This window comes from Megalops cyprinoides, chromosome 18 (genome assembly GCF_013368585.1).
Source record: "Megalops cyprinoides isolate fMegCyp1 chromosome 18, fMegCyp1.pri, whole genome shotgun sequence".
NCBI classification, from domain to species: Eukaryota; Metazoa; Chordata; class Actinopteri; order Elopiformes; family Megalopidae; genus Megalops; species Megalops cyprinoides.
This window is the reverse complement of record NC_050600.1, coordinates 10,148,440-10,174,425: the sequence shown is the minus strand read 5'-3', so window position 1 is coordinate 10,174,425 and position 25,986 is coordinate 10,148,440. Positions and strand designations below refer to the sequence as shown.

At 41.1% G+C, this 25,986-nt stretch overlaps 1 protein-coding gene across 4 annotated transcripts in view; it reads right to left on the bottom strand.

Annotated features, from left to right (window-relative positions):
- The window catches only part of ppargc1a (peroxisome proliferator-activated receptor gamma, coactivator 1 alpha), a 221,846-nt gene that overhangs the window by 27,742 nt on the left and 168,118 nt on the right, over nt 1–25,986 (bottom strand). For 2 of the 4 annotated variants that reach the window (XM_036551139.1, XM_036551140.1), the window contains exons 1-2: nt 6,549–6,698; nt 2,797–2,976 (exon numbers count right to left, since the gene is read on the bottom strand). In XM_036551139.1, the coding sequence (XP_036407032.1) occupies nt 2,797–2,976; nt 6,549–6,596 (228 nt within the window). In that variant the 5' untranslated portion in view covers nt 6,597–6,698. Of the gene's footprint in view, nt 1–2,796; nt 2,977–6,548; nt 6,699–25,986 lie in introns of those variants that run through there. The other 2 variants (XM_036551136.1, XM_036551137.1) reach the window with 1 other exon arrangement.

Here is a 25,986-nt window from a genome sequence, read left to right as displayed (position 1 = left end):
GAATAAAGGAGAAATATTGTCATGTATCTAGACATAAGCCTCCTGTTACCCTAATGATACCTTCACGAGAGAGCCTTTCCTTGGTACACAAGCCATTTTGAATATCTGTCAAAAAACAGAAAAGAGGAGTGATTGCTCGCTGGACCAGGCGGCATAGCAGCCCGGGTAAAGCCTGCATCACAAGACCAGAGAGGGACAGCTATCGGACACAGTCCACAAGCCATCCAAAGTTAATGTTTCCTAAGACAGTTTGCGGTGTTGTAAGGACCTGTTTGTGGTGCTCCTTCACGGCACCCCCGCGGATGTTTCAGATGTCAACATTTTAATCGCTTGCTTCTTAATAACAAAACGGTCTGTTCTCCCCATGGTACACTCTCTCCGTAGAGTGTTTTTTTTTTTCTTTTTACCCATCTCACCAGCCTCCGCAATCCTGCTCTGCCATCCAGTAACTGCCCTTTCAAATGCTGATCCCTGCTACTTAATTTGCTGTGTTCTGTTGCACTGCTACGAAATACAAAAAAAAAAAAAAAAAAAACAGCTTGACTTTATGAAAATGGGTTTTCCCTTTCATTTTCACGAGCAAGGATTTCATGTGTCACTAACTGCACCAAAATAACAAACAGACTCACAAAGGAGGGATCACGGCTTTATTTATCCTTCCGGGGGTTCTATGATTCAGGCCAAAAAATAAAGCGTCTCGTCTCTCCGTGATGTGTTAACGGGGAGACACAGCCTGCTCCCCTCGCCCTCCCCGCAGTGAGCTGGACCCACGGTGACAGCTGGATGTGCCTCTGAGGCACTCCCCCTCCAGCTCTACACCGTGTACGCTGCCTCCCGCCACCACCTCTAGACTCCATTTTACCGAAGAGATGGGACTGATAAATCATGCTGAACTGGCACTGAAGGGCATCAGCCATCTAGTCACACAATCCTGGGCTTTTCTGCTTTCTCCCAGATTCCTATCTGCCTCATCTGCTTGCCCTGGGCCGCTTGTATTTTTGGAGGTTGGAGGTGGTTGGCTGTGGTAGTGGTGATGGCGGGGATGTTTGATGAGAAAATAAAATAAAAAGAGAGCAGACACAGCAGGTGTGAACACCATCAAGAGCACCACTTCCCTGGACACCCATTAACCAAGGTTACGCAGCCGTCTGACAAAACATCATTGGTAGTTTCGGAAAGAAAGAGAGAAAAGTTATGTCAACTTGTTTTGAACAAGAGTCTTTACCATCTGTATTCTGTGTGACTGGGTGCTACAGCGACCCCTGGAGGCCAGTTCCAAAAGCGCATAGAGGAGCCACTGGTTCCTTGTATCACTCCCAGGCATACTGCAAGCTTTCCATTTTCTGTAGCCATTTTCTATACTAGCTAAAAAACTATACTATATTAAACTATACTAACTAGATATTTCTCCATGTTTAAGACCAAATGTCTGTCTACCCACACTCTAAGAACCACTATTCTGGGGGATTTCTGAATGCTACCAATTCCACCTGCATGTGCTACCTAGGCATGGTATTACTGTTTTGAACAGATCACATACCTGCTCCACCATGTACATGGCTTATCAACTCATAAGACCAGGAATAATTTTCACAGCCAAATGGCCCAACTCTTACTAGCAAACATGTCTTTAAACAAGAAAACAGTTCAACTCAAAAAATAACTTCACCAAATGCCCAATTAAAATGGAGAAGGTCTAACAATGCCTGGCAGCAGTATTTCTTTGCAACGGAATGGATGAGTCCACTCGGCGCAGCTGGGCTCCGCCTGTGAGCATGACAGCGCTGGCATCGATTGTGTCTTAAACATAACCTCAGATGAGCTTGTGTTTCTGTCCACCCCTGAGCTACTCATCAGCTGCACTCCATATCACATTCAGACAATGGAGCGGGAGTCCACACGCCGTTCAGCCAAGGCCTGGACTCCCGGAATCATTCCGGCTGCTACTCTCTCAATAAACAGCCACAGCAATGTGGGGAGAATACAAACAGCGATTACCCTGAGAAACACATCCACAACCATATGATGTGCAAACATGGATACAGCCAAACCCCAAGCATTTCTTCTTATATAGTTTTATGACCCTTGAGCTGTCAGAGCACTTATCCCACCACTGCAAATTAATGGCAATGAACAATCTCCTTAAATACCTGGCCTAATTGCTGATATGCTTCACTTTATGGACTTTGGTTTTGAAATGTGACAGAATAGCATGTGCAGTGAGTTTAAAACTTTACTCCAATCCTTTGAAGATATTTTACAACGTGACCTATAATCAAGGATGGGTTTACTTAATCATGCACTGCCTTCTGCACATGTACCGATAACCAAGCTTGCTTCGAATGAGCGACTTTGATAAGCTGCTGTCAAAATAGAAATGAACCACAGGCAAGGGTCAAAGGTTGGCCTGATATCGTGCCATTTGAGCTCCAGCAGCAAGACTTTCCCTTTGATCTTTTGGAGATGAAAAGAACTTGTTTGTAAACTCACGCAATACAGAAGTTATGAGGCTGTTTTATCAACTCCCTGGGAAACTTTCATAGACACCGCAAATGCTGGCACTTCGATATTTATTACCCCTTTTCCAACAGACCCAGGCTGTGAATTCTAAATGAATTTTGCTTTTAACAAAAACAAAGATTTAAAAAGTTTCCTTTAATTAGTCATTTCTCCTACTGTTTGAATATCATTTTATAAATACTTTAGAGAAAACCTGCATCAGCCAGAAATAACTTGCAATATTGCAAAAATGGGGAAAAAAATACACAAGATAAGTGAAGGGGTAAGTTCTCTTACCTCAAACAGGTTTGATGCCTCATTGCCATACTGACTGGAAATGATTTCTGATTGGTCACTGTACCACTTGAGTCCACCCAGAAAACTATCTGCATCCAGGTCACTGACATCTAGCTCTGAGAGGTCAAGTTCTGGGAGGTCGGGGCAGAGAGGCTGGTCTTCACCAACCAAGGCAGCACACTGCAGGGGGAGCAAGAGAGAAAGGGGGTATTAAGACACCACAGTTACACAACAGGTGTATTACACAAGAGGAGTGAGGTGAGGGATAAGCAACTTGGAGGCGCTTTACTTTCTGCATTTACTCCATGGGTAAAAATGATTAGCTTCTGTCTGTGTGTTTGTGCAACACCTCCAAACTAAAATTGTTCAAACATTATCCACAGACAGCAAAAAACCCATTACTCTCATTGGTGGTCTTTGGTTTCTGTTTCCCCTCTGCTTAAGACATGCAGTTTGGCTGTTGATGCTTTTCTATGCCTGAGATTTATTCCACAAGTTCATTTAAACAGTAATGATCTATTGCACATTCAGATACACCACTAATTCATTATGCAAATTCCTGCAGCAGCCCCATTCTTCAGTTGATATTGCAACTTGGGGGCCTGTCCACACTGCTGATGATTGGCTGTGTGATCTCAGTCCGCTTCTTCAACAGAATGGCCAAATCCCCCCCCCCCCCGGCCTTCGACTAGCTAAAGTCTAAGTAACCGGTGCGTGCACAAATTCCCTCCAGGTAATCCCTCCCTTTTAGCTGCCACTCTGTTGCGTTCCTCTGGTGCTGGACTCGATGCCGCTAAATGATGCCTGCTGACATTTCATCATTCACCGCCCGTGTTTGTGCGTGTCTGTCCGACAGCTGTTGCACTGCTCTCAAGATGCAAATCATTGGCTCCATCGAACTGCGATTGAGGGATCCGCAGATTTTAAAGCTGTCAAGCCTGGCTGGGGCGTAAACTTTATGACATGGAGCCGACGGAAACATTCTCAATGCAAACAAGTTCCTGGAACGTTTCTGTAAGCCCACATTACTTATTCCGCTGCCAAGAAGCTACAAATGTTAATTGCTTTAGCAGCCAAAGCTTGCAGCAAGGTTACTTTGTCTCTTTAACATTTCCATTTGAAGCATGTATTCACCATTTTCAGGTGCAACAGCAAATGCAAAGGAAAACAATGTTATTTACCCAGCACTGACTAAAAAGCGAGGCAAAAAAAAAGAAAAAAAAGTCTCATGAAATGGTCCCAGTTGGTGGAATTTTTTAAATAATTTGTCTCTACAGTGTATCCATATATAACATGAATGTATATGGAAATCTCCGCTGAAAGACATACTTTGTGAATGATGACTTCAAATGCCACATGTGATAAATGACTCTGGGCACCATATTTCCAGGCACAGAGCCAACCGTGCAGCGTTCAGGAGGTACACTTAGACACAATGGACTGGCCACAACATATAGAGCTTTGCTGGGATGAGAGAAAATCTGCATGGTATGTGATGATGGCTATAGAGTGTTAGCAACATCATAAACACATCATATTAAGAAGCCCTAGTTTGTGGTACATCATCTGCAGTTGTCATTGTAGCTCTATAGCATTATTTTTCTGCCTGTATTTAAGCTCTAACAGTGGATGTTTTGTGACAGTTCACATTAAGTTTTTTCGGCATGATTAAAATCCACAGTTTTATTTTAGTATCATTTGACCAGGCTGCAACTGTCCAGTGGCAGAGGCCCCCGCTGCACACAGATGAATCGCAAGTTCAGCTCAGGGCAACAAGGAGATGCACACCATGCCAACTGGGATGAGGAAAAAAAAAAAAAAAAAAACTTTCAGCCCATGTGTCACAGTTGATTTGCACTCTGATTACACACCTACCATGACAGCTTGTATTTACTACACAGATCCCAGCACAGGCTGTGGTAAGATATGGATTCATCATTACTGGTGTCCAGCTCCACGAGGATGTTCTTGTTTTAATAAGAATTTAAAAAAAAAGATTTCTGTGTGGATCTGATAAAATTTCCTCTAAATATATATTTCCATTCAGTCTTCCCATTGACTTCCCAGGGTGCTAATGGAAGAGGACTGCTAGACACACAAAACAGAAATGCTGCCTTCAAGATCCATGCTGATTAGATTTATGCTCAGAGAACACATAAAACCACCTGCTACCACAGCTATGGGGACATGATTAAGACTATATGGAGTATAAGCAATTAACTCATTGTACTTTGCTTTAATAATTACACTCCTGTGATTTATGCTTTTGATAAAGATGTTGATTAGACAAATGGACATCTCAGCAAAACACACTGACAGTCGTCACGAGAGCAGATTCGAGAACAACGGGGTTTTGACATCTTTAAGGAATTTCTAATCTAGACAACAGATTAGTCACAACTGCCTAAATGCACAAAAATAAAAACTGCGTTTCTGAAAAACAGTAAGAGGGCTCAGACGAAAAAAATTCTAGGAGCAACTTATGATCAACACAGAAAATCCAGTCGCCAGCAGGCTATTAAATAAATAATTTAAGGTATTAACTCCATGCAAAACAGACACCAAAAAGATCATTTTAAATGTACACATGCAATGACTGCTAGAAGAATGAGCCTCATAACCTCAGAAACTGAAACAGGAATACATCTGCAGACAAACAGCAATGATTCACTTATACCGACAGAAACATGCGAGGAAAACATTAACCGCTATCTCACCATCTACAGCTACTTGCTTTAAAAAGCGCTGATCATACGGAGTCTGGCTATTTACATGGAAAGAATCGGCCCAGGGAAGTGTTGGGGAGATGATGCATTGCAATCTATTTTTAAACTGACAGGACTGCATTTAGCCTCGTCTTTGTATCATTCTATTATTCTACAATGTCGTGCAAATTCGTTTAATTTAACGTGCATACTGCTTGCATTAAAAAAACAACAATAAACTCAGAGAAGGCAAAAATCTGTCATAGCTCTAGTTTACGTTGTCAGCAGAATGCATTGACAGAATTGCGCAGACACTGGGAAATCATAATTAAGATATAGCGGGGTTAATATTTCAATTCCAATATTTTGCCATTACTCCGAATGAAGGCTTACACGGACGCGCTTGATCAGGTACCGTAAAAGATGCGTTTCGAATACTGCAATTCAATTCGACAACTGGGGATGCGGGAAGTCCTCTGTTCATCGTCCGTTTGATAATAATATAAGATCTAAATAATGAACTGACCATACGACAGGTCGTTGGTCGATGAGAGAAAAGTTGTGCTGTACAGCACCAGACTAATAAATAATTCGGGCATTCCGCCACCGCTAGTGTCAACGGAATTTGACTTCACGATCGCTTGCAAGTAACACCAGTCTACAACAAATACTGCCCAAGAATAGAAATATTGCCAAAGACATGCAAATACACTTTTCAGTTGGAAGACATCGTACAGTGAGTCATTAGTAATATGTAATGATGTACTGAATACACCGTTACTGTAAATTATAAGCGAGTTTACCATACCATGGGAAAGAAAGAAAAAAAAAAAACAAGTATACTTTTTCACCCGCGATTCCTTACATTCTTGCTTTTGGTATTTTCCCGTATATTCTGTGCAAGGGATTATTACAAACACTGAAAGCATCAACGACGAAAACATATTTTAACAAAACACGCTCATTGATGTTCACGATGGCCCGTCTTCCCCCAAATTGTTCCGATGCCCAGCGATAGTTGACAGCGAGTTGGTTTCTATTGCTCACCTCGAATTCTCTCCACACAGAATCCTGATTACACCTGTCCCACGCCATCCAGCCACTGAATGACGGTACGAAAATAAAAAATCAGGCAAATGAAATCCACCGGTTCTCCAGTTGCTTTTCACTCAGGGAACTGCCCCCTCACTGAGAATGAACTGAGGGCACCTGTCTTACAACTGCTTGCCATCACATGACAAAGCTATTAAAAGTAGGCAGGGGAGTGACTCCTACCAGCCCCCCTCCCCACTACTAGCCAATGACGTACTATCAAGCAGGCGGGGTTTGGCACACGCATAGTAAATCTTTTCAACTATTAAATCACTCAATCCAAAGAAACACGGCGGGATTAAAGGAATGCCAGACGTAGTCAATATACATTACATTTAAAATGGCTAAGAAAAAAAGTTACAAACTGTGAACTAGTAGTATATTTTATAAGTACACACCAAAATATGCACCGGCATAACTGATACTGTATCACAGCGAACTGCATTAGCTAGCAAACGAACCGTTGCTATAGAGTATTTAAACGGAACGCTCGTGTGCGAATGATTACTTCAAAACACCACTGCCGGAAGAAATGCATATCTGGATAAATAAGATCGTTATCTTTTGCGAAACGAATAGTCTCCAGTCGCAGAACACCCAACGATGACAGTGGTATCCTTTTGCAGAAAGCGAGCATTCGTAGGAACCCGTGTATTTTAGCAAGTGTACGTGTTAACACTGAACCAGGGTGAAAACATATTCGAGGTTTAATGCGTTTAAAAAAACTGAAAAAACACGTCCTGTTCGTACGTCACCTTTATCTAAGTGCATTTCGAAGCACTGCGTGCTCTCACAGTATCATTTGTGCGTAGAGTTTACGCACGACATGCGATCGCAGCGCTGAAGAGTCAAGGAAGATGTTTAAGGAAGTCTTCAGTTATTTCCATTAATTTGTGCTACGACCGTATATTGACCAGTATATTGCTACACAAAATTGTTTGCTAAAGTACGCCTCTTGGCTTAACCGAGTTTATTTCAATTATCATTTTTTCCATTATGTTTGTAACGACGAGAGCAATGCGAAAGTGCGAAAATAGTGAGGGAACGACGAAGAATTGAGAAAGACCGAAGAGTTTGCACCTTGTGAAGTTTCACGTCTTCTGTGTAGAAGTATCCCAGGTTTCAATCTGCGCTAGCGTTCCTAGGTTCATAACTACTGAACTGTAAAATCTCACCAAAACAGCCCGTGTACTTTAAAACAAGCCATTCAAGTGTTGCTTGGTATTTTCATACTTTTATTCAACGACTGCACCAAGCCGCAGATGGCCGAGTGTATAGTGTCAACACATCGAGTATACTAAACATAACCATGGCAAACAAAGACAAAAGGTTCGTGTGGATACTGAAAACACACTGGGTCAGCTGCTGCCTCCTCTAAAGGCGATCGGCGTATTCTTTATGGGAGCATCTCATTCATATTGACACTAGTAATTACCCCCAACAGAACTGTAAAGGTTGCAATAGCTTTCACTGAAGAAATGGAAAACCCCAAACGCTCGAAATGTATGTATCGTATTACTAAACCTGCAACTAATTCCGCAACCATATACAATACAGCAATCTGACCCACAATTTTCAATATGTATCACATGTCTGGGGAAAAAAAATCTTAACACATTTCCTCTATTAAAGTATAACATCAATCAAAATCTCAATACTACGGTAATGTTGGGATTATTGTTATCTTTGGGTGGAGTTAGTCTGTGCATCGTGTTTTTAGATTTACTTTTCAGAGCAGGCAATGCAGCAATTTCGAAAAGGTTTATTATTGTACAACATCTGACTAGACAGCATTCCACTTTAGGTACAGTCTATTAAGTTCATCGGAGCTTTTAGCAATTGTCTCCTAAAATTAGCAAGCCACATAAGTCTAATTAAATTTTTAATTGCATAGAAACCCATAAAAGGATAACAGATCCACTGAATGGGATCTGTATAGTACACACTAAAGGGATGTCTGCTTATTATCGTCGTGCAGAGCACAACCTATCTGTCGGTACATCTATGTATCTGTCTTCCTACATGCGCGCAAAGACGCTCACATTATATCTAGCAGTCAAGCCAGACCTTATCTACCACGTCTAAAGGCAGGCAGGTGGTATGCAATGACCCCGTGCTATTTTCATGAAGCAGATGGACCACTGCCTCAGTTGTAGTAGGAGGAGCAGCCGTAAAGTGACATCAAATCTGATCCGCGGTAGCTCTCGAGGCGAGTGTGAATATAAAGAAAGGAGTAGCCCATTTATACAACAGGGATCTGCCGACTGAAGCTGGCAAGCTGGAATTGCTTTGCTGCAACCATCCACCGCTAACGCCAATGACTCATACTCAAGTTCTTATCAGATTGGACTCCTTGTAGCGGAATAAATAACTGAAGCTAAATTTAGAGATACTTGTTTTTATTTTTAAAAATGTTCTGCATTCATGTATTTTACATCATACACACTGACGTAGAGGACAATCAGGCAATCAAGGCTTTACACTTCAACATACCAATCGTTCCTTTCAGAGGACAGATATAGGGCCAGTCTCTGGGATATTACCTGAAATTCGATCACATCACACCCACGTTCACACACACAGTTGACCTAAGGCCTCTGTCACAAGCCGTCCTTGCAAAGGTATCCTGATATCAATACGCAGACTCTGGATCAGAGAGTTATGAATGAGTGTTTTTTTCCTATCTGCCCAGCCAGACTTGCTTAGGCATACAGTGTAACTGTAGCTTTGAACATGTGAGATATGAGAAACGGTAAGACTGCATTGATACTCTGAGTGACCAACATGGTCCAACAGCTTACACTTCCAAGCCCACTCAGCCTTGGGTGGGCTAGCAGCAAAAGTCTGCCTGATGGTTTTGTTATTGAATTTCACAAACTTAAATTATAAAACTGGTAAAACTTACTACTGTCTTACAGAGTCTGCCTTCGCAGCTGACATTTAAGACATGAACAGCGGATTTAATTTTAATGCATTCAATTGTATTGTTACATATGTCACATTATTTAAGTGTGCATCATCTAAAAATCCATATCACCTTCAGAGGAGATTAACAAAATTATCATAAATTTATGACAGAATAAAACCACTGGAATTTGGTAAGATCAGGGAATAGAACATGCCACTACACCTCCACAGGCATAAGGGGTTCCCCTTGTGTTGTGACCATATACAGAGGTGCCTTTCCAAGTTTACATTTCACTTACATTTCTGAAGTTCCAGCTGCAGATCTTTCCCAGCTCTGATTCATTTCTCCCAACACATGTAGTTATCTACTTTCGGAAACTGCATATGGGCAACCTACGTACACATACATATGTACTCAGCACATGAGGTACACATAATAAAGAAGCTGTAATAGTTTCCAGGTGGTCATTATCACTACCGGCGGAAGAAAAATGCTATTGTCCAGTTTTGAATCTAACTTTACTGGGTTTATTTAACAGGGATAGTGCACATTGATCAACATTTCTACAAATGTGCCTGAATTAGCCAAACAGGCTAATTTTCTTACATCTGCCTCAAATGTGAGTTAACACAGCAGTAAACTCTTGAAGCTCTGTACAATTATTAAACTCTTAACCTCTGTTCTGTCACATAACAAAACACACAAACGCACACACACACACGCACACACACACACACGCACACACACACACCCAGATATGCACACATGCACACAAACACACACACACAAACACATATTTGATAAAAATGAACGCATGACGTACAAAGAACACACTGAATCAATGTCCTGTACACAGGCATGAAATCCTCTGTCGTCTGTGTACTCAACGGTGTCATTTCAGGTCCAGAACAAGGAGGAATCTCACTGTCAAGAGCCCGGCACACATATTAGCAGAAATGATATGATGAGGTTAGGAGTGTGTGAGGACTGAGCCTTGAAATTGAAAATAACGTCAGCCTCGCACTCAGCCATGCAGCCCAGGAGGGGTTCAGCACAGCGGGGCCCGTCTCTTATTTTCGAATCGGGCATCGCAGAGAGCGCGGGCCCCTACAGACAATAATATCATGGTTGTATGACAAAACAAGTTCAGTGTCCCTCTGCCGCTCTGCTCCGAAGGCGGTGTTTCTGACTGGTATTAAGGCTGTTTAAAAACACCATGATCTCATGAAAGATGCATGAGGAAGGAGTGGTTTGAGCGGAGCAAAACTACAGTCACTGAACGATGGCACGGACAGCATATAATGTGGCCTTCTGCAGATAAATCTGTGATAAGCTGAGACTGGACTTATGTTTCACATGTGCCATCGGAGTCCCTCTGAGCGATTGATAGTAGCCCAGAGGCTCAACAGAGTAGCATTTGGCAGCTAAAATATACGGTACAGTCTACTGCAGTCTCAAGAGCCCCAAGGTTTCACTTCACTTAAGATCTTCCCCAATAAACTTGGAATGGGAATGTGATAATTGTTTGCTAAAGCTGCTACAGAGCAAAGCCTGATACATAGGATTGTGTTTAGTTGTCATTACAAACTACAACGTGTCTAATGTTTAAATACGATAATGTTTTCTAGTTTCTCTTGAATGTGGAATGGACTGGAAAAACAGAATAAATGAACCAGAGGGAAGTACCGGGGTTACTTTGAAGTGTACAGTACATGAATAAATACAGCACTGCATTGCATAATACTGGTCTATCTCTGAGAGGTACTTTTCATAGTTTAATGAAAACCATTTGAGAAATATGCCTGAATGGAGAGCTGTATAAAAAAGAGGAATGGAATGGAAAATGGAATATGCAACTTGCTCTAATCTAACTGTAAGTGAAGTCAAATAAATAAACACGAGCTCTATGAATTTAATAAAAACAGTCTTTCAATGAGGTTGCTACTTATGTAGCCTCAGCAGTATCTACCAGGCAAAAAAATTAGGTCAGTCGCTGTGCTGTGTGCCTTCTGTAGCTCTAAGCCAAACCCAAACCATGTAGGCTTACATACAGTCAGAGTATTCTCCGAGAATTACAACCTGGTTCCTTCTAACATAACTGAATAGCTGTATTGTCCTCAGTGTACCAGACAGCTGTCTAATTATTTTTGAGGAATGAAAAAAATAGCTTTCCTCAGTCTGCATAAGGTGTTTCCACAATGAAATTCCTTACGCTGTCATAAAAATCATTGTATCATCACCTTTTTTTCCCTTGCAGAAAGCATTTCTTTTCATTACCCTAAAACAAGGGTACATCGCTGGGGCAAGTTGGAAAAAGAACAGGAATGACTGGGAAGGGACGACACAGTTGATTCCCATCTTTCGACGAGGTGTTCCACTGTCAGGTAGCGAAATTCAACCTCCGACTGCGGGAGGGCAAAGGGAGGGAGAGAAAAAGAGAGAGGGAGGAAGAGAGAGAGAGGAAGGGGAATAGAGAGAGAGAGAGAGAGAGCAGGATCCTCACTCCTCTTAGCTCTCCCCCTGAATAAACCGGAGATGACAGACTGCCTTCCCAACCCCCATCTCTCATCTTCAGATAAATCAAGGCGTACACCAACGGTAGGGCAGCCCTCCGTAGGCCTGAGTCAGCCCTTTATTGGCCCAAAACAAGCCAGCCTGGCATTGCTGCTATCAAGAAGGTAATCTAAATACATGGAACTGTGACCATTATTACGCCCTCAGATTTTTTTCCCTTTCCCGTCATGGTCCGAGATCTTCCTGCTTACATTGTGGATCTGGCTTACATGTGCTATGAATTATTTTACAGGAAAGTCTATATTTCCTTCCCATTTGTATTGGTGCCCAAAGTGTATATTGTATTTCAAGGAAACTCTTCTACAATGCAATTGCTTTGTCAATTGCTGCAACGAATTGATATTGTAATTAATCAAATGTACGCTGGCTTGTGTTGATATTTCCTCCTGGAGCATCAGAGCCGAATAAGCCCGACTGTTACGAATAATTCCAAAATTACATGTTGTGTATAAGTGCTTCCTCATTTCCTTTACCATCCAGTCCGTCTCGCAACTGTTAACCACACAATCATTTGCATGATAATTTGGTGGTTTTCTTTGTCTGTTTTCCCACAGTTGCGGTATGTGCGTTTCCCATGGTGTATCTCACGGTGCACAAAGCTAGCCTTAGTGATAATTACCCTTGGCTTTCCCACACCAAATCTGTGCTGCACCCACCCCGGTGTTTATGATGCTGATGGTACGAGGCACCCACTATCTCGCTGATTACAATATCAAAGCCGCCTCTCATAGGTCCCCGGCCCTTGTTTTTTTTTCTTACTGCAGAGCTGCAATCACCGGCGGCTGTTGCCCGCCCCTCCGCCAAACACCGTGACCATCGGAATTCTTGTCAGCGCGGTAAACAGGATTAATCAGCACTGGCTACAAGCACTCTCATCCCGATGATGAGTGTAATTAAGGAGTAATTGGCAAATCATCTGTACATGAGGAAAAATGACAAGGTTGCCGGATACCCGCATGTGGAGCCTTACGTATGCTTCCGCGGCGCCAGCCTATCTGATCTCTCAGAGAGGAAGTGGGGTAACTCAGTGCTGGATGTAGTCAAATGGGATTTTTGGATCTGAAGTCAAAAAAGGGGTGGAGGTTGGTGATGATTTCCTTTGCGAGATGAAGTACTGAACACACGGCCCAGTTTTGTGAGCCTGTGTAGAGGCTTGCCTGAGGCATCAATGGATACTGATGGATCTGACCCTTGACATTACACGGCTCGCAGTGACCTTTCACCCTCCTTCTGGGCTCAGCCAGCAACGGCAATGCAGGAATACACTTACAGCAACTGAAGTGATTCGAAAGACTCACAAGTCAATGCATTCATGTTGCTATAATAAGCAATCATTGATAATTAGGCATTCTGTGAAGACTTTGTTGCATCTGCATGCATGGCTTCAGCTTGCCTCTGCTAAGATTATTCAGTATTCCAGTCAATTCCAAAATCGCATCAGGCTTTTATTTCTTTGCATACATATAAAAAGAACAGCTCCTTCACTGAAGTTATAATGGACTGGTGCTTGTTGCAAATGGAGAAAACTTTCCAGGGAGGGGGTCCACTGCGCACCAGCTGATAACCTGAGATAGTGGCTGGGTAATTTGCTCTGTATTCCCTATCACAGTTGAACCCAAACCGCATGCTGAGGGAGAAAGGTGCACCATAATAGCAAAGCAAATGGTTCATAGAGATATCCCAGTTGTTTTTCATCACATCAATTTCACGGTCGCACTACCGTTTTCTGTACGCTATACAGAAGGGGGGTGGTGGTGGTGGTAGTGGTGGTGGTGGGGGCAGTGGTGGGGTCCTGTATCAGACTCTCTGTTTTCAATGAGGTAAGAGGCTCAGACAAACTGGGTCACTGTTATTTAGTATATGGGAGGAGAACTGCTGCAAACAGCCCTTAAGATCTTTCTTTGTTTGTGTTTTGGTTTAATAAAAAAAAAATTTCCTTTGTAGAATATAAACAAGTGGGACACACATATGCAACAGAATTGAAGAAGGATACGATCAAGCAAGAAATTAACTAACCCTGAAGGATTCATTACAAATAACTGCACTGCACTGCCATAAAATACAAATCACATCTTTATTGTGCTCAAAATTCTCTTGTGGCAAGCAATTTTTTGTCTATGGAAACTAATTTTATGTGTTAACACAATGGAAAAATAACTTGTGGAAAGGCATTTTTTTCTGAGCTTTAGTTCATTTTGGAAAACAGATATTTTATCTTTTGGAATATCTTTCAAGCTGTTGCTCTATTCTATGGAATCAGCTCTTCTCCAAACGGTTATGTTTGACTGGCAGCTCTTATCATGGTTTTCACCCAAATTTTTCCTTCAGAGGACTATCTGTGAGCACAGCGGTTATCTGGCAATCGCATCTCCACTAAAAACAAACCTGTTTATCCAAGCTTAATATCGCTATCTGGATTTCAGGTCTGCATTTAAGCATGTTTGCTAGATGGCAAATATTTAACCTGATCCTGTTTTATCTGTCCCCGAAGCCTGAGGAGGCCCTTTTGAATTCTGAAACCCCCTCCACACAGGGGGCTGCCCACAGAGTAAGGAACCTCAAGTGGTGAAATGAGCATGAATTATGCAGGTTTTTTTTTCTTTTTTTTTACACAGAATCACCATTTCCATAATGGTTATGACTTTATCCAAGGTGTGTCTCCGTTTAACAATGTGCAGATTGCACATTGGCACATGATAAATTACCCTTTTGATAAACGACTGAAGGGAAAATGACTTAAACAAGAGGCATGAACAGTAGTATTACGTGAACCCTAAAAAACAATCCCAGCATGATGAAGACAAGAATGATAACTCCGATATCTTTATGATAGAACCACAACCCTACTAAACTTAACAATTCAGGAGCCATAATTCAGCATTACACAACTATTTTTACGATCTCCAGTGACATAATTAATGGCAGTGAATTTTAATTACCATTTCATTGTGCTGGGTTCCACTGCTTTTGTTTATTAAGCCATGTTGAACCCCATATTAACAGAGTTAGGTTAATGATAGAGGTATTTTACTTAATAGCATTTTTATTACTCCTGGTATGTGTGCAGCAATTAATTAGTGTTCTGTGAATTAAGTTCGTTTTTATTACTGCCTACCAACATAAGACATCATTACCAATTTTCAAAATCATTTATAAACTAAGGAGTCAGGTGGCGTGATGTTAGAGGGAAAATTAATATTCCCTTCATTGTTCTCTACTTTATTGTGAGGTTGGAAAATTAAGCATGTGTGCGCAGGCTTGCTCTTTGTAGGTTGTGTGTGACTCGTGGGAATAGGAACAGTTCATACCCTGGACATTATTACTTTAATATTCTTTCTTAAAAGACTTCTTCTACAATTGCACAAAGTTCAGGCAGAACAAATGTAATGATGACAGCTGAATACTGTATCTAGCAAGAGAGGGAGAGAGAGGGAGACTTGGGGGGGGGGGGGGTTTAGAGTGGGGGTGGGGCAGGTTCTACTTGAGACTTGGAAATAAACATGAAATAAAAGACTATACATACATGAAAGGGTATAATCTTTTAAGCTGGAATCTAAAGGTAATCTTCAATTTAAAAATACAATCCATTTCTCTGAGAAAAAAGAAGTGCAAGGCAAGCAGAATTGTTAGGGACTATGGGCCTGATTCATCAAATGGTGGCCAGATACTGTAGCGCACGGTAAAATGAGTAATCCCAGGCTGTGCGCTATTTTAAGCCACATTCATTAAACCCGAAACTTCAACACCTAAACAGTCCTACTACGAAACCTGAAATGTACATTAGTGGTAGCACCTTTGAAAATTGTTCAGGGTTACATCCTTTTTTGACCCGAATATGTAGCACTGTATTTCATCTTGATAACAGTCTGACAGCTTCAAACAGATTAACTCAACAGCACAATAACATTACATCAAAAATCTATGGAATAAAGTCACAGTTCATTCAATCATTTTAAAGCATGGCTATAAATTAAGCGATAGTGTCATGGATTCTTTTGAACTAATTTATTCATCTGACAGACGCTCTAATCCAGAACAATTTGCAAGACCTTCAGGGGCAAGATACAACTTGTGTGTATCACAAGAGCTTCAAGAACCAGGACAGATATACCACCTGCCTGGAACTCCATTACATCTTCAACAGAATTGTCTACCTTTTAATGTATTTCTTTCCATTAAATCATATTTCAAATAATCACAAAACCTGTACCATTTTGTCTATGCATACAAAACATTGAATGCCTGGTGAATAATTAAGTTACCCCAGGTCTCTTCTGCAAAATAAATTTCTTCACCTCAGTAGGACTACCTGGTAAAATAAAGGTTAATAATAAATTAGCCACTGGATTTCTTCTGATACCATATGCTCTGGCTACAGTTTGTGATTGACTACTTTCCATTACATTTTGGTTTAAGATGATGGGGGAATAAATCTTATCGACCTCAAAATCTGAGCTATAATAAGAAACTCTCTGTATTCATATGCTATTCATACGCTAGATTGGTTTTCAAGTTCAATTAATTAACAAAGGAATTTTATAAGAACAAATGTAATGTTATGTGCTATTTAAATGAATCAAAAAACCAATATCTTAAACCAAGCAATTCAGTCTTCAGTCTATACATCAAAGAATGTTTGAACATGAATGGAGACCTGTTATAATGTTTCTGTACGTGCACTGATTGACAGTGGGAAATTGTGCACACCAGACGTTTTTGAGGGGTTACAAAAACATGAAAGCGGACCAAATGCAAACATGGCCCAAAGGAAATAACAGAATAACATGGTGAATATGAAAACATCCTTCTCATCTGCCTCCTCATCTGTCACCAGCTTCACTCCAGTAATATCCATATCTGACTTGTCTGTGAAAAATGCACATTAAGCAGAAAATTAGCCCTCTGTACGCTGCATTGTCTTTCAATGCCTGTAGAAGCTCCCTACACGCATTTTCTGAATCAGAGATCCCAACAGCCAAATGACATTTTAACTTGGTATGTGGTAGATGTGAGACTCAGTTTATTAGCATTGTTGTGGCTTGTCCTGGTTATAACCCTGTTCTTTGTGCTGCTAAGTGGTCACTCAGAAAATCTTTCCATCAGATCTCCATGATGAAAAATCTTCAGTATTCACTGAGTCTAATTAGTACCCATTATTCATTTTGTTTTATTTTTTTATTTCTTTGGAGATGTGGGGAGGGGCTCATAACCGGTACAATGTTCCTTCTTCTTTTAGGGGTATGAGTGCCTGTGTAAATGCATGGGTGTAAGTTTGCATATGCGTGCATTTGCATGCTTGTGTGTGTGAGTGTGTGTGTGTGTGTGTGTGTGTGTGTGTATGTGTGCAGTGCTCACTGAGAGGAGCCGTTTTCAGTAACATAAAAAGCTTTGGTCGGCACGTTAGCATCCGTTGCTTCACACAGCAGCCAGCTGGCTGGAATCTGGGGTATTTCAGTCTCTGCCAGTGTGGAAAACGGAAGCAAACAGAACCTCATCATATATAAATGAAGTTTGGCAGACTGCAATCATGATTAAAAATACACTAACACTGAACTCCTGCATTAATCTGCCCGCCGCACTTAATGTGGCCTTGCATACAGGCTATAAAATGGGGTCATTAAAGCAGGCAATAGCAGTTTATGAATTTTGGACACCGATCATTTGTAATTAAGTTTGACTACCTTAATGACTGTCAAAACCAACAGTATAAAAGCAGATATACAATTATGCAAACATTACAGGAAATTAACTACCATTCTACCATACCATGAAAGTGAAATAAAAAAATATACGGTACTACTATAACATGAAAATAAAATATCAAATGATGAAAAAATTTTATGGCTTGTATTTTTATAGAGGGCTATGCGTGTGGAGTGTTGAGACTGTACACACACTCATCCTACAGACAAATTCACTCAGGTATGAAACATGGCATGGCATTGCATGTGAAAGATTATCTCGACTTGTTTGAAGACAGAATGACTTCAGTGTGTCTTTTTACAAATGAAACCTGGGCGTGAGGGCATTACACATTCCGGTCCTGTTCATTTAAGGGAGAAAAGTGAGGCGCAGAGAGAGAGAGAGATCCACAGATGAAGTTGGACGGCACATGTTCTGCGGTTTCCAGCGGCTGGGCTTCTCCCTTTCCGCAGTCCTTACAGAGGAAAAACGATCCGCCAAGCAGGCACAGGAAGTGGCTCCATTCGCATTGACCTATTCATAGCCTGATATTTCTGAGGATTTTCAATTCAATGTCAGTTACAAGGCAAGGAGGGCATTACATCATTCCATTCAGTGCCCTTTTGCAAACCCACCTGTTAGTTCTGCCTTCAAAAACAAAAAAAACACACATACATACAGGCAGCTTGGTTCAGTGTACCAAGCATGTGTCACTGAAGCACACTCCAAATCAAAGCTCCCTAACTCATGCAATAATAACCTACACAGCAGCTTTGCTATTATTGTTTTATGGTCCTGGTAAGTCACATTGGATAGTGGCGTTAGCTAAATAAATATGTAATTGTGACAGGGATTGCGTATTGACGGGCTGGAGAAAGATTGCAGAAGGCAGCTCTGGTGTTTTTTTAGAGATTCTGCTTGGAGGGCAGTCTGCCTCCTAAACCCCAGAAGCCCATCCAGGACTTAATCCGAGAGGCAGTTCTCCGCAGGTTAACCAGGGGAAGGGGCATGAACGTGTCTATGTGTGTGTCCTGAGCTTAACGCTTGCCCTCGGTGTGTAGCCGTGCCAGCATATGAGCCACAGATCTGACTGCCACATCAAAACGTGATTTAAAACCAGGCAGCACCATCTTCAATAACAACACTGTCAGCAGTGGGATATGGGTGGTCTGTGCTGCTGCCAAAGTGTTCAATTTTTTTTTCCATTGTATAAACTTAGAAAGATTTCATTTGCCTCAGATTGACAAGAATGTTCCAGGAATTATATTTCTTTCTCCAAAGGCAGACACCTTATTACGCTTCACAGTTCTTATCACAGACAGAATTGGGAAATTTGGTTCTTTTGGCCCGTGTTTTCACTGTTGACAAAGGCTTTAGAAAGCGAGGTGTGTTTGCCCACGCACAGTCAATTATCTGTCCAGTGTTTGACCACCACGACTGCAAGAGATCCTTGTGACTCACAAGACTTTGAAAGAGAGTGAGAATCAGCTCTGAACAAAACCCAATTCAATAGAAGTGAAGAAACAGCACTTTTAAATAAAAAGAGGAGAGAACGCAATGAGGGGCTAGGAGGTGCAGATAAAGTTGAATCTGGCCTTTTTTTGTCCTATCATATAGCTACTCCTTTAACCGACTACAGCTGGAATTGTGTCTGTGGTGTTCCAATACCTTTTTGTACCGAGGTTAATTACTGGCGAGGCATGAGGAAATTACATTCTCAAAATAAAGCATTATGATTGGCTCTCTATTGGCTATTTTAAGTCTGCATGGTTTTCATATTAGATTGCTAGGAAACCGGATTTGCAGACTTGTCCAATATCAAGTAACCTCATTTAAAGTCCCTATTAAACTCAAATTCTGACATGCAAATTACCTTTCTCCCAAACATGATTTCCCCTCATGAAGATTAAGTTATCCCTGCACTTGAGAGCACTAGAATAACAGAGACTGCATTTTTTCTTAACAGCAAAGAAGTGCATTGCCTCCTGCTATCATTTACTGGGATAACACGGTCATATTGGTGCATAATATGTCCCAGGAAAAGCACACTAAAGATTTACACTCAGAAGCCAGAATGCAGCCGAGGGAAAGCGTCAGCAAATTCCTTTATTTCTGATTGAATTCAAAAGTACAGCAGGGCCATGAGCAAACCCAAGACTAAATGAATTGTTAATTAACCTCTGCAGCTTCTCCACAACAGCAGCAATTTCTGACTCCATTGAAGTTCAAAATATTGTGGAGTCATATTTAAAGGCAATTATTTTTGTATATTTGAGTTTTATTCATTCGTATGTCCCACATGACTGTGTCTGCTCTATTTACAGTCTACTTGTTAAACTATGCGCAATACCACCAGTGTCATCAGAAATAAAGATGAAAACAGTTCCCTGGGTACAGCATCATGACAGTGCACTTGAGGGACATTATTGTGTCGAAACAGCTCTCACTGAACAGAGCTGGGCTAATGGGTCTCCATGCATCATGTGTGGGGTGATTCTCCACCACCTCCCATTGCAAACATATTTAACAAACACTAAAAGCTGGATCCGTAACAATGGAAGACCCCTCAGGATACACACAAGAAAATATCTGCAGAGGTCAGGCATCCATCCTGCAGCACACCCCCTCCTCAGGCAGGAAACATCAAGCAAACTTGGATACATTTCTTTTGAAAAAAAAAAAAAAAAAAGAGTGTATAAACTCAGTTCCGGTAAATCTGTCCATGCTAAAGACAAGTTCTTCAAAGATTTGACACTCAATCACTTAATGGAGGTGGAGGTCGGATGTGGTGAACATCTCATCTTTTCTCACGTCAGTCCCAACTCTCTGACAAGAGCAGGAGAATCTATAGATTTCACCTTGGCAGATATGGGTCTGGTGGACTAAAACCTTGACTGTTGCTATATACATTTCAGTATTTGCTATTACTATCGCAAATTCCTACAATACAACTGTACTGTGAGGGTGTGTAGTTATGTGCGAGTCCCATAAAATGTACAGGAGAACTGGTGCAGCATTTGTGTGTGTGTGTGTGTTTGTAAGTGTCTGTGTGTATCTGTGAGTGTGTGTGTGTGTGTGTGTGTGTGTTTACTGGATGACAATGATGCTGGGGTACCTATCAGTTCCCCCGCCTTTTCCAACAGAAGCAAGGCATCCCCATTTGCACATCTTGTGTCACATCTGGTGCTCTTTTTATTCATTTACATGAATCTTTTTATGCATTTACTTTCTACATCATTGCAGTATGAGTTGCACCAAAAATAATGTTTCTCCCTTCAACTTGAAAGTACCTTAATCCATCCCTCTGAGAAAAGAGGGGCTTTGGCTTGTTAAAAATAGCCATGTGTTTCGGCTACCACTAGGCCACCAATAAAGGCATATGGATGGTTTGTAAGAGAAACACACCTATCATAAAAGCTCACCGGGGGAGGTTCAATATTTCAAACGCTGCGGTGGCCTGCTTCACGAGTCAGAAGGGAATATGCTGCTTGACTCCGGTACCCCACGTTCCCTGCACTGGAGCTACTACGGCCCTCGCCAAATAAGCCTCCGCTAAACAGCAGCCCAGTCCCCCCGTCATCGGCCATTGCTTCTGCCTCTCCACAGTATCCAGAAACAGGAAGCCCTTCCCCTGTCTCCCACAACACTGACTGCTGACCACTCGCCAGAGCTTTAGGTGGCATTTATTCAGTGTCACGGTGCCTGGTGATCTCTGTTCAGCGGTTATCGCGGCATAACACAAGGGCAGCTAATTAGGCTTAATAGTCCGAGAAACAGCTTCTGAGGTACACACATGAAGAGAGGATGGAGGAGGGGGCTCTCGTTTAGATGACTTCCAGGGTTCTGCGAGGTGCCTGAGGCAGGGTGGGGAATAGGCAGGGTTAAGCAAGTGAGCCCTTTCTAGTTGGTGCATGCATTGTTAATGTATTTAATGATGAGGTACAGCAGCATTGTAAAACATTGCTCTGCCAGATGTCGCTCTGAAAATAACAAGGTGACAAAAAGACTGCAATGGATAGCACCTCTTTATTAGAAACAGCAGGAATAACCTTGCATATTACTGTACCGCAAATAACAAAATGTGAGCAATTAAAAAAAAATTAAATTTCAAAAAAATGTTATATCTCCTGTTGTTTTTGACATTCTAGTAAAGACCTATGCTTCAAGTGTAGACTGTGTCTTGTGGGTCCCCTGACTAGGGGACAACTCTTGAAAAACATGTATGGTTAGCAATGTTAATTTAAAAAAAATCCATATGCTTAATCACATGTGACATCTGTTGATGTTAACAATGAGGGAAATTTGGATTGTGAGTGGGCAGCGCACAAAGCACATCTTCAGTGAGTAAGTGAGATCTGTAGTGAACATCTGCAGCACATACCCAGACACATCATCTGTAAGCTCAGCTGCTCAACCTCTGAGTTTATGCATTCACGTTAGGAAAAAGCCTGTCACATCGATTCAGCTCTTTGATATATCATTCTAATACAGAGCACAAACAGATAGAGGAGGTAGACGAAATTATGGAAACACGATATATGAATATTTATCAACTAATAAAGAGTTGGGCCACCCTTTGCCTTCAGAACAGCTTCAATCCTTCTTGGAATGCTGTTAAACACATTTTTAATCGTGTATAGTGGGGTATTGGACTATTCTTCAAGAATGAAAGCCTCCAGTTCTCTGTGAGATGAGGAAGGTGGAGACCCAACTCTGTACTGTCTGTTCCAGAACTTCCAATAAAGGTTCAAAGATGTTTAAATTTGGTGATTGGGGAGGCCAGGGAAGGTGTTTGACTTCATCCTGGTGTTTATGAAACCACACTTGATTCCTTTTAGCAGTGTATATGGGGGTGTTACCATCTTGGAATATGGGACCATCTTGAGACTGTAATGTTTGCAGCACAGGGTACACCTGGTTGCCTAAAATGGCTTTGTATTCGTTGAGTATAATTTTACCATGCACAGTACTACTTTGACCGAATGACTCCCATGAGATGACTGCCCATAGCACAACAGAGCCACTACCATGTATAACAGCTGGGAACAGGCAATTTGTGTTGAAGGCTTCCTTTGGCTTTCCCTAAACATAAACCCATCCAGATGCAGGAAAAAGAATAAAACATTACTCATCAGACCATGTTACTTTCTTCCACTGCTCAGAAGTCCAGGTTTTGTGCTCATTAGACCAGGTTATGCTTTGTTGTGCATTGTGTGGTTTCTAAGTGGCAGCCCTACCATAAATATCAGCTTTGTGTGTGTGTGTGTGTGTTTTTGCAACTATCCTGTTAAGCATTCATCTACTTCTGTTGGTGAGCCCCGACTTACAACCACTGTTCCTCTTTCATGGTGCAGTTTTCCTTTGTTTGGTGTATGCCATCATGATTTTTTACACTGTTCTCTACAACATATTAAACAATTGTGTTTACACATTAGAAACATTTAAACTGATGCACCTGCAACTGACAAATATTTGACTTCTTTCAAAATGTCTTAAATCTCTGATACTTTAGAAACTCACATATTAAAGTGCTGATTTTAAAACGCCTTTTGGAGCAGAAACATATTGGTAATTCATATTAACACTAATACAAAACACATTTGTAAATTCCTTTTTAATCATGATTTAGTTCTTCTAAATAGGAGTCATTTTGCATTTGGTTGTTCCATTATTTGTGTACCCTCTATATATGTAAATACATCTAAAGGCATACACATTATCACAGACATCAAAGATTCAAATAAATATCGGCAAACTGTTGTCAAGGATTTGTTAATTGATGCAATCCTCCTTCCCTTTTTAATCGCTTAAGCTTATCTAAATCTTTGTTTAATTCACTGATAGCAAAGCATTGACTTTTTTTTTTTTTAAATCACTGTTTAACCAAAACCTCTCTGTTTCAACACAGCAGTCTGTTTCTATGCCTGCATCAGTTGTGGTTGTATAGACCTTTTATTTGACTGTATTACTGCTCCTTGTATATTCCATATTAGGTCATTTTGGGCCTAATAATTATTACATCACATCACATATTAACAGTCTATACAGTCAATTTACAGTCAACTTTACTTCACTGGGAGACATGACTTGAAGCCTATAATCATCACATTTCCCTGGGCCACTGCTTATTTCTTTCCTTTAAAGATACAATAATATTTCAGTGATATTTCTGTTTTCTCGTAGTGTTGATTATTGACAGTGGTGGACAATGGTGATGGAGTTAATAACAAGCATTTGGTGCTGGCACTTGAATGGCAGTGGTTAAGTTTTGAAAGTGTTGGCAGCTTCCAATACCCATGTTTTATAACTTTGAGTCCCAGTCAGTGTGTCACTTCAAAAGCCATTATTTCTGCAGTTAACCAGATTCCTGTCCCGAGGGATCCTCAAACTGCTTTCTCCAAGGTCAGGATTTGACAAACATTATTAAACCTTGTCAGGAGAAGATGACAGTGATCGCCTTGGTTTACACTAATTACAGCACTAACAATCGAGGGGATTTTACTCTTTATTTTTCAATGGGGAAACTGAAAATATAAAGTCTGCCAAAAAAAAATCCTTGCTATGAAAATTTTCCCAGCATAAAAAACATTAGGGAGAGTGGAAAAGGACATCTGTTGAATGTCAGCTATAGGGAGGTGAGAGGAGCCATTTTCAGATTCCAGAGAAGAGGAAACTCTCCTTGACCCGTGTGCCCATCATCTCCTTCTACACGCCCTGTGATGTCTGTTAGTTCCAATTCTCTTGATTTCAGACTGAATGTTATTTGTATGTACAGTCTATTCTACCCTGATTCTACACAACTCTCACCATCAATCAAAAGCAAAGCAATTACTGGAGAGAGCTTAAATGTGAATTTTTTTTTAAATCATCCTGTATTGGAGCAATATACAACAGTAGAGGTTCTTTAGTAGCACTACATACATTCCTAAAGTATCAGTGATGGACACGGCAGAACACAGGACCAGAACACAACACTTGTTTTTCTTACAGCTGGGGCAGTACTTGATACCTTTTAAATATGCTCTTGCTGCACTGAGGAACTGTGTCTTTGATGTGACACAAACTGAAGGTATGGGCCCTGTCTGATATTTGAGGTCATATCTGATATATCTGGTCATATCTGAGCTGAGAGGCAGATGCCCACTGGAGGGAAATTATGATTAATGGTTATAGGCAATGCGTTACATGGGCTATCATACACAGGCAAGAGGACAACCGCAAGTAAAGGACAAATGCTAAATGAAGCGTCACAGTTCAGTGAAGAGAGGCCTTTACTTCATTTGCTCTCATACGTAAATCTGCTGTGGGGACTCATAACAACACATCAAAACAATAAAAATGTATGACACTCTGCTAACTATTTTGCACATAGGCATCCAGTAGCACGTAAATGCAGATCTGAAAAAGTGCAGACGCAAACAAGACCGACATTTAGGAGCGACGAAGGCTCTGGAAAGGGCTAAATCTGTGAAAATTCTAATCCCTGGTTTGCTGAAACCTTGGAAACCCCCGAAATAGATTAGGAACTCACAAGCCAGCTTTAATAAGACACCACGTTTTTCTCAAAGTCATGAAGCAGCACTTGCGTAATGTGCAAAGCTGTAACTTCTTGTAATTATCATTTCCCATTTGCAAAATGATTCAATAAACACTGATCTAGGATGTCTCATGCATACTGAGGACGGTCTATGAAAATCAGGGGACAGTTTAGCGAACATCTATGACATCATTTTACAGTGTTGCCTGCGGTACTGGTTAGCAAATCAAATGAGTGTTGAAAATACAGCAAGCAGAGTTCAAAAGTCAAGTAAAACGACACTGGCTGTGAATGTTAAGGATGGTGATGGAGTAATGGTAAAAAATGGTCACTTTTTCTTAGGGTATCCAACATTCCACAAATTTTGCAAAACTCTGATCTGCTAAGCATCTTTCACCTTCTGTATGACACATTTTGAGATTACCAATTTTGTGAAAATAATGCATTAGCATTTACATATATTTTATATTTATATACATTCAATTTCCCATATTGAGCGGCAGATTTCCCTCTGTGATGCACTGTGCCTGATAACAGCATATAAAAGTGACCATACAGTCAAAGGACAACGTTGCAGAGCATTCTTATGTAGGCCAAACACGTCTCAGTTCACTGGTCCTGGCAGAAGCAATGTCCTCAGAGGGACATGAAGGGGAATATGTCACCCATACATGCACTAGTACTGTATGTTC